General features: G+C 49.3%; 1 protein-coding gene across 1 annotated transcript; it reads left to right on the top strand.

The window, feature by feature from the left end:
* The first annotated feature begins 1,474 nt into the window (after positions 1-1,474).
* PMAIP1 (phorbol-12-myristate-13-acetate-induced protein 1) lies at positions 1,475-4,548 on the top strand. Its single transcript, XM_059725253.1, has 2 exons — positions 1,475-1,627; positions 1,954-4,548. Exons 1-2 carry the CDS (start codon positions 1,582-1,584, stop codon positions 2,064-2,066), a joined length of 159 nt encoding a protein of 52 aa, XP_059581236.1. The 5' UTR covers positions 1,475-1,581; the 3' UTR covers positions 2,067-4,548.
* Positions 4,549-9,905: the final 5,357 nt, after the last annotated feature.

The following is a 9,905-nucleotide window of genomic DNA, read 5'->3' as shown; positions in this document are numbered from 1 at the left end:
TGGCCCCTCCTCCCTGGTCTTGCACAATGCCTTAATCTCTCTTAGGATCGCAGAAAATGAGGGTTGGAAGGGACCTCAGGAGGTCACATCTAGTTCAACCCCCTGCTCAAAGCAGGACTGTCCCCAAATAGATCATCCCAGCCAAGGCTTTGCCTCACCGTGTGTTAAAAACCTCCAAGGATGGAAAGTCCACCACCTCTCTGGGTAACCTTGGCTTAGGCCCTGTCCAAACAACAGGGAAAATCACGTGTGCAGGTGGACAAAGGGAGAAGTGAGGAACGCTGGGGAAATGCTGCAGCTCAGGGCGGAGCTGGACAGCAGCCCCCAGAGGCTTCACGGTAAAGCAGTAGCAACGGAGGGGGTGGAACATGAGCCCCAGACTCGGTCTCCTGTGAAATAAACTGGTGCTGTCTCTTCACCACGGCTCAGGCCTCTGTGGCACCGCTCTGCCACTGTAAGTGCCCTCCCTTGCAGTCTTTTCAGGGAGGCAGAGAACTGAGCGAGCATCCAGACATGCACCCCTCCTGCCCCGCGGCCGGGCACCGCTCTGCAGACTCAGCACTGAGGCAGAGAAGGAAGGGGCAGGCGGCCGCGCCAGGGCCTGCGTGGATGGCCCTCGCCCTCCAGCTGCTCTCTGGTCAAGGCCCAAGGAAAGACAACAACCCTGCCTGGGTCTGTCTGTGCCACTGTGCACAGACACCCACCCACCGAACTCACGCCCCCTAAACCACACAAACACACAGCCCCAGTGTACACCCCCCTGCACATGCGTTCACACGTGTACACTGCCCCATGCACATGAGTACACACCTCCTGCATGCACGCACACATATACACACGTGTATACACCCGCACACATTCACACATGTACACAGTGTACACACTCCCTGCATACACACAGTGTACACACCCCTCGCACTTGCACACGTGTACAGGGCCCTCGCACATGAATAGTGTACACACCCCCTGTGTGCGCGCCCCTGTACACACATGCACACACAGTGTATACACACATGTACACACCCCTGGCATGGAAATACACGGTGTACACCCCCTGTACACACACGCAGTGTACACACATACATACACACCCCTCGCACATGAACAGTGTACACACCCCCTGTGCACACGCACAAATGTAAGCGCAGTATACACCCCCTGTACACACATGCATGCACAGTGTATACACACATGTACACACCCCTCGCACGGAAACACATGGTGTACACCCCCTGTACACACACGCAGTGTACACACACACATACGCACCCCTCGCACATGAACACACAGTGTACACACCCCCTGCATACACACACGCGTGCACTGTACACCCCCCCCCCCCACACACACACACACACACACACACAGGTGCGGGCGGGCGGGCGGTCCCGGGGCAGGACCGGGCTTGCCCGGGCTCCCCCCGGGGGCGGCAGCGCGGATTGGGCGGCGGCGCCGGCGCTTTCCCTACCTCACTGCCGGGAATCCCCGCCGCCGCCGCCGCCTCTTATCGCTGCGCGCGCCGCGCCACGGGCCAGAGCGGCAGAGACAGCGACACGCGAGCCCCGCGCCCCGCGCCTAGCCATGATGCCCGGCCGCACCTGCCGCAAGGCTGCGCCGCAGCCCTCAGGTACCGAGCGCCCGGGACCCGGGGACCGCGCGGCGGGGCGAGGCGAGGACGCGGGGCTTCAGGACGGCAGCTCAGGCCGCCTGGTGCAGCAGGGACCGCTCTGGGGTGGCAGGGCTTCACTGGGTTAAGGCGGCTCTGGCCTTGGGGGGGGGGCTCTTGTTCTTCTCCTCTAGTCAAAAACCCGAGGGGAAACTAAGCCAGTGTTTTCTGAGGGTGGCTTGTGCCCCCGAGGGAGGGGTGCTTTGGGTCTAGAAAGAGTGAGGAGCACTGGCACGAGGACGGGCGTGGGAGTCACTGCTCATGACATTTGGTCGTCTATTTTACAGAGCGGGAAGCAGTGAGAGAGTGCGCGCTGCAGCTGCGCCGGATAGGAGACCAATGGCACCTGCACCAGAAGATTTTGAGTCTCATTGCAAAACTTTTCCGCCCTGGAACGTGAAAGCTGCCCAGGATGATGGCAAGGAGAAGCAGCAGGAAGAAACCCAAAGATTTGGAAGAATTCGTCTTTAGAAAGCTGGAAGAAGAAACTTCAATGAGACCAGGGAGATTAAGCTCTGTGTATTGTTTGTTGCTGCCTGCGGAAAGGCCGCTGACTTCTCCGGAGAGCTCTGCAGAAGCAGTGGCCAATATGGGGGGAAAGGAAAAAAAAAAAAATCGCATATTACAGTTGCCGTTACTGAAGCGAGCGGTGCCTGGAAATGGCCAAGACACGCTTGTGTTTTCATCAGTGTTTCCTGATTTCTTGTGTTGCTGCTGGCTACGCTGTATCCTGCAGCCATGGTCTGTTGCTGAGCTTGTGTCACCTCAAGCAAGAAGCAGGACGCTAGTGACTTCTATTCATCAGACTGGGCTGTACAGTGAAGAACCAGTTCCTCGGCTCTTGACTACCCATTTTCTAACAAGTAAAATTTGTGCACAAATCTGGTGTTGGGACTGTTTCTTTTTTTTTTGGCTGAAGTACGTATACGTTCCCACTGAATTGTTACTTGTTATAATATATTGCTTGAATGACTAAATTTGTAATTCTGTTATTATTATTGTTGCTGTTATCATAGTCTGCTGTACGGTTGGTGTGCATGTTCGAGGTACATCCCCACGGCTATGGAATGAGTGTTCTGTGAATTTTAACAGCATGATTTTTTGCCTGGCCGTGCAGAAGAGGGCTGTTTAAATCATTCTGTAAAGAATGCGTTAAAATAGGTCCAAGATAGTACATGCTTCAGAGCACAATGACATGCTTTGCTCAGACAGTAAATAGGCACCTTATATTTAGTGTATCACTGAATAAGAAAGTGAATGTTTAAGTGTGTATTAGTAAAAATGAGATTATGGATGTATGTTTGGTGGAAGGATTCCTTCACAGGAGGGATACTTGAGCAGAATAAGCTGTGATTGTATTATTTATTTAAAATATATATGTTTACTCTCAACTTGGAAAGAAAGTTGAAACCAAAACAATAATTTTTTCTGGAAAATAACTTTTTTCCCAAAGAAAAAAACTACCTCTAAGAGAAATTGTCTATGCAAATGAATGATAATGATATAGGAGTTACACAGTAGCCGGTTTGGGCTTCTAAGCAGCTTTGATTGAAGATAAAGTAGAAGGAAAAACTCAGCTTTTATTCACTAGCACCCTCATTTCTCTTCTTTAGTGATGGAGGGGCTGTCATTTTTTCCTCAGACATGGGACTGTATTACTAAGGTGCTTGTCTGAAAAAAAACCCAAAACTTTACTATGTTCACCTCAGTGGAATGTTTTGTTTTGCACTTTTGGAAATTAGGAAGTAACTTTTCTTTTCTGTTTAAATGTTATGATCCAAAATACATTCATATAGGATATTTGGAAAATGCTCATAATGCACAAAATATTGGAGACTGCCTGGATTTGACATTCAGAGATGTCAAAGTGTCTGCTCTTGGCTGAAGGGAGCAGTACGAAGAAAAGGAACTAGAATTCACTGTCTTGCTTCCCCTATTCTGCTCAGCTTCTGATGCGAATGACACTTGTGCTGTGCATCCTTTGATTGCCAGATCCGGGAATTCACTACTCACATCTAGCTCAGGCTGCCTTGGCTCTCACATGCAAGTAACTCCTCTCTAAATCACTGATGAGTTTGACCCATGATTGTTCATGAAAGTTTGTTTTTGTGAAGTTTTCCATTACAAACTCTTTCTAGTCTAGTACATCAGGGCCAACTCAACTCTCCAGTGATCCAATTTACTCATCTAATAGCATTTTTTTAGATCCTAAAGCTTTAATTCCTGGTAGGCTAGTTTTTAGCTTTCAGAATAACTGAATTCAAAAGAAAAACTGCCGTTGAAGCTCTAGATTCACATTAAGGGGTTCAGTCTTTGGTAAAACTCCAGCAAAGTCCACAATTGTTATGCCCGACTGGGAATTTCAAGAAATTTAGCATTAGAATTAATAGGTCAAATACTCTGAGATTGTATTTAGCATATAGTTACATGACATACCGAACAATCTTTCAAATGGTCTCTATCAATACCTTCAGGTATTAAAGAGGAGGAAAAGTGTATAAAGCTATGGGAACTGATTTTGGATATGTTATGGGAATTTGTCAGCTAGGAGAACGCACTTATTTCTTACTTAACTTTGTAATGACGGGTTATTTCTCATGAAATGCTGCCATGTTTACTTGCTGACGGTTTAGTTGTTATATGGTTTACAGTGAGCTCAGGACAATTAGTTCAAATAAGTAATCTCTGTATGAGATCTATATATTCCCTACACGGAGTCCTTGTGTTATTTTTGCTGATGTTGTGTCCTACAACTGCATCCACATGAGATTGATTTTTCTCAAGTCATGCTGTGAGTTAGCAAGATGTCTTATTGTCTGACTCTCAGATATTATGTCTACCAACTTCTTGCAAGGCTAATAAATTTGATGTATTTATAACGCAAAAAACATTGTGTTGTTGTAATTCTATTTTCTGAACCATTTGAATGAGCAATCAGGTGCAAACATCCCTCTTACTAGGAAATGAAGGGTATGCTTCATGTTATGTAATACGTTTCAGTAGATTTGCAAATATATTGGATTTTATTTCTGATCCCTTGCCCATAAGCTATAAGCTTAAAGAATTATCTGAATTCCAAAGGAGAAACCAGTTTTAAAACTGGTTAGTGTGTCACCCCCACTCTTGGCTGGATTGAATCAAAACTGCTCGGCTAGGTGTCAGATGCCCTACCATGCATGTTAAGGGGTAAATTGTCTTTAGCTTGGATGGTAAGCAGTTGTACATTACAACCAAAAGGATCTGTCTGTCTAATAATCTTCCATAGCTGAGAGTTGTCAGAATAAGAAATACAACCATCCTACAATTAACACTGTGACATAGATTTGTACTGGGGACAGAAACACATACACAGGTATGAGGCAGCTGGGAGGAAGCTCAGGTTTGGGCTCCTGCCAAAGTGTGAAAGGGGTCACAAACAGGATGGAGATGGCTAAATCAGGTTGTTCATCATGAGGGTGCAGTGAGGCCCCCCGGGTACTTTAATAACAAAGGAATACCAAATGGGTTCCCCCCCGCCCTCCCCCAAATCCTGACTCCAGGTATGTTCACATACTAAGAAGGGCCCTGGGTAATCAGCTCGTCTCTCATTTATGTCCTGGGTCTGGAGCTGATGTGGTAAGGGGACCAGAACTAGTGCTTGAGTGGAAGGAGGCACTTAAAAGGATTCCCCCTCCTCAAAAGCTGCTGGTTCTGGCAGGCCAGGGTCTCTGTGTGGGCATGGTTACCTGCCAGTGAGTAAGCACTACAGGAGGGGAGCGCAATTATTTGGGCCCGTAGCCATATAGGGAGTTTTGCTGAATTGTTGAGAGCCGGATCAGCACCCCCCTCTCCCTCCCCCCCCCCCCCCGCCAACAACTCACATAAACTCCCTATATGGGATGGGGCCACGGGCAGGCAGGGAGCAGTGTTTAGGAGTGAGAGGATAGGCAAGGGAGGCCAGGATCATGAGGCAGGGTCACTGGGCACTGACAGTGTGGGGTTGGGGCCAGGGCCAGGACCAGAGCCCAGGAAAGTCACAATCTGCTGCCCACATGCCCCTGCGACAGGCATGAGCTCTGCAGGCAGGGGCACGCAGGGAGCAGAATGTGGCTATGCCCCAGCATGGTCCCTGCACCGTTACTGCCCCAGGATCCTGGACCCAGCTTCAACACAGCTCCCTGACTGCCCACAGCACCAGAGCATCCACCTGCCCATGTGGGTCCTGGGTGGTCTTCATGGAGACCCTGGTATTGCAGGGTGGTGACAACATGGGGCCAGCCTACTGTGGGGCAGAGCCACAATGTGCTCCCACATATCCCTGCCACAGAACCGGGACTTTGCCCTGGCCCCAGCCCCCCACTGTTACCACCTCACAATCCCGGAGCCACATAGGCAATGTATTCTGGTATGTGAATGCACTGGGGCCACAGGGGGAGAGCCGTGTCCCAGGACAGGATCTTGAGGTGGCGATAGCATGGGGATGGGGTCAGGGCCAGGGCTGGGGCAGAGCCACAATCCGTTCCCTGCATGCCCCTGCCTGCAGAACTTATGCCCAACCCAGGGGCATGCAGACAGCAGATCATAACTCTGCCCTGGCTCTGGCCCCATGTTGTCACCACCCCAAGATCCCCCAGCCCATCTCACTCCCAGGCACCGCTTCCCGCTAGCTCATGGCCCCATCCCAGCCACCTGGCTGAATGCCCTGCCCACATGGGTCCCATCCCTGGCAGCGGGTGCAGAGAAGATGGGCTGAGGTGCCTGGGCAGTGGGGCTGGGTCTGACAGTGGCAGCCAGAAGAAGCCACCACTGCTGCCAGGGCTGCTGGGAAATAGAGTCCAGCCACCATGCTGCCCCAGCCCTGATGCACACCTGGGCACATGCCATGGCCTGGGCTGACCCTCATGGCTGGGCTGGGCTGGGCAGGACTGAGGGCCCTGCTGCAGGCCAGACAGAATCCCTTGGTGGGCCAGATCTGGCTCACAGGCTGTATTTTGCACCCCCTCCCCATGCTAGAGTCTTTGAGCCCAGTAGCAGCACTACTCTGATCCAGAGAAGGCCACAATGGAGTGCCTTACTACTGGCCTAATGCCAGCCAGGAGTATCAGAGAAGTGCTCTGACTACAACACTGCCTCGACAGGAAGCAATTTGCAATACCAGACCAAAATTCTGTCTTGAAAGGTCATCCAAAAAATCAATCCCCACCACACTGGATACAGTTCTGTGCCATCTTGCTTTGAAACAGCACACCTGCTAAGCAACCAGTTGCTTCGGACAGGTTTCACTCCAACAGACAACAGATTTTCCAGCATTATGTCAAGAGCTACAAAATAAGGACCAATTTCCTCCCCGAGAGAGAGAGAAAAAAACCCAACAACAAGCTACAGACATTTCCATCAAAGGAGCATGGGAGTCTGCTGTACCCATAACAGTCAAACCTGACAAAGGGAGAGACGGGGCAGACAGAAACAAACACAGGCAGCAGGACCTGCTCAGCCCAATGTCTTGTCTCATTAGGCAGAGAACCATAGATACCTGGCAGACCGACACGTGCACAGCAGTCACGTTCAGCCCCGACTGCTCATGTGAAAACCAGACTGACAGAGTCATACACTTAGGCATGTGCCATGGTTGATACCAGCTGAACTCATGCATGGGCTCTCCCAAATGACTTCAACAAAGTGATTTTTTTTAGCTGACTGGAAAGAAACACTATTATAATGATTATCTCTGTTGGAGCTAGTGAGACAAGGAACCTAAAGCAGGAATAGTTATAGTATGCCTGAAAAGGTCAAAAGGGTGTGGACAGCCCATCAGCCCACTGTGGATAAGGCATGCCAGTGTCTCTAGCCACCACCACACAAGGGAATGATGTGCCTGGCATCTCATCCTGCCACTCCTCTGGCTCCCCAGCACAAGTGAGCAGGTACCATCTGTAAAGCCAGGCAGCCTTCACTGGGAGTTAGAGGGAGGCTCACACTCATACCTTCTGGTGGGTAGTGGGGACGTTGTAACTGCTCTGCCTCAACACCCGCGCTGGACTGTGGGGAAGTATATTGTTGTTTGCCTGTGTTTTCTGTAACCTAGAGGTGTTGTTCAGTTGTGTATCTGTCAGTGGCAGTAGTGTAACTGGGGTGTAGGGGGAATGGGGGGCAAGCAGGGCACAGGCCTCTGACACCAATTTAGAGGAAGCACCAAAATGGCAGCCCCCAGAAATTGCTGACCTCAGTAATTGCAATCTGTGCCTCAGCAGCAGCACGCCCTGCAAAGCCAGCAACAGTAAATTCAGGGATCCGCACTCCCCACCTCTGGCTCTCAGCACTCCCTCCCTCTTCTCTCAGGCATCCCTGCCAAGGGTGCCAACATTTCTAGTTACATCTCTGAGCAGTGGTTGTTGAATACGTTAAACCACAGAGCTTTAACTCGGTCAAAAATAAAGTAGGGCCTTTGTTTTTATACACTATTATATCCTTTGGACTGTAAACAGGACCCAGCTCTGACAAGATGACAAGTGAAACCAATTACTGTGTCCTGTTTTGACAATACATCATTCAGAAAATGGCTCATATGCTATGCAAATAGAAACCCACTGATGAACTCCTAAGATACCATAGAAAAAAATTACTGTCAACTGAGCAGATAAAATCTTATAAAACACCCAACAGCGACTTTTCTTGGCTGTATTTATGCCTTATGCAATTACTACAAACATAGAATCATAGAAAATGAGGGTTAGGAGGGACCTCAGGAGCTCATCTAGCCCAACACCTTGCTCAAAGCAAGACCATCCCCAACTAGATCATCCCACCCAGGGCGTTGTCTAGCCAGGTGTTAAAAACCTCCAAGGATGGCAATTCCACAACCTCTCTGAGTAACCCGTTTCAGTGTTTTATTACCCTCCTAATGAGAAATTTTTTTCCTAATATCTAACCTAAACTTCCCTTGCTACAACTTGAAACCATTGTTCCTTGTTTGGTCAGAGTATGTCCCCTGAGCAAACTGGTTTTAGCTGGGGTCATGTGGAACAATATTTGCATCACTGTACAATACATTGTATCTATTAAAAGAGAAGAGGCCTTTTACAAGAGAAGGGGCTAAAAAAAAAAAATTAATACAAATACAATGGGGAAGGAAGAGTCCTGGGTTCCAGGTCCCACTCCCAGAACATTTTTTGTATTTTAACCATTTAATGCTATTATATAAACAGTCTTTGGAGTAAGGGTCAGAACCCAAATCTCCCCCATCCCAGCTGACTGCTTTAGCCTGGTCTAAGGGACTCTCAAATTATTCTCTACTGACCCAAGTGTCCTGTGTAGGAAGGGTGGAGATTGCCCCTACCAGGCTAGCCTGTAGGGGGATGAACAGGGGACTCACCTGGAGAACGGGGATTAGAATCCCGTCAGGCAGAGGAAAGGATTGAAGACGAAAGTCCATATCCTGTAAGTGTTATACCCACAGGGTGGAGCACTGCTGACTCTTCCCCAAAAGAAAGGACCGACTGCTCCAATTTTCCCAAACAGAGGGCAAAGATTTCAGAGCCATGACACTTAATTGGGTGGAATGACCCGTGGTAGTGATAAATAGGCACCTAAGCCTCAGAGAGCAGTGGGATACGAGACAAACCCCTTTAGCAGAACCAGCTGGGCAGCTAGGTAATTCTCCATTCATCATCCTGGCTTTGGAGCCTTCATTCATTGTCTCCAGAAATAATTTTAGGGCTGATGCTAAGGGTCACCATCCCCAATCAATCCAAGCAACAGTATCTTATGTTACATCCCACATCAAAACCTTACACCTTCATTATCAGGTTCCTCAAGTACAGCCCTTCTAGGAAGCACTCTGCAAATGGACTTGTCGCTCCTTCTCAGCTTGGCCCTAATTATGGACAGTAGAGACAAGAAGTGGGCTGTGGAAGGGGTAGCAGAGGGGAACAGAGAATTGAGGGGATTGCTTTTAGCAGACTTCCTGTGCTCCCAGCCTACAGCACTAGTGTGCATCCCAGTCACACTGCTGGGAGGAGCAGATAATGGGGCACAGATGATCTCAAGTGCTGAAGTTCAGCAGAGCTTCCTAGGTCATGTTGGACTGCGGTCAGGGGGCAAGCGTAAAGGTTTGAATATAGACAGGTGGTGGATGTGGGCTAACCAGCAGTGTGTAGCCAGCTTAGGGGCACCTGAATTAGGCTATTGGCTCCAGAGAGCCAAGCACCTAGAAGTTGTGTGCAAAGATGCTCGGGGGTGGAGTACTTATGATCCTTTGTGG

This window comes from Alligator mississippiensis, chromosome 3 (genome assembly GCF_030867095.1).
Source record: "Alligator mississippiensis isolate rAllMis1 chromosome 3, rAllMis1, whole genome shotgun sequence".
Classification (NCBI taxonomy): Eukaryota; Metazoa; Chordata; order Crocodylia; family Alligatoridae; genus Alligator; species Alligator mississippiensis.
Note: the sequence above shows the minus strand (reverse complement) of the source record. Positions and strands in the feature narration are given on the sequence as shown.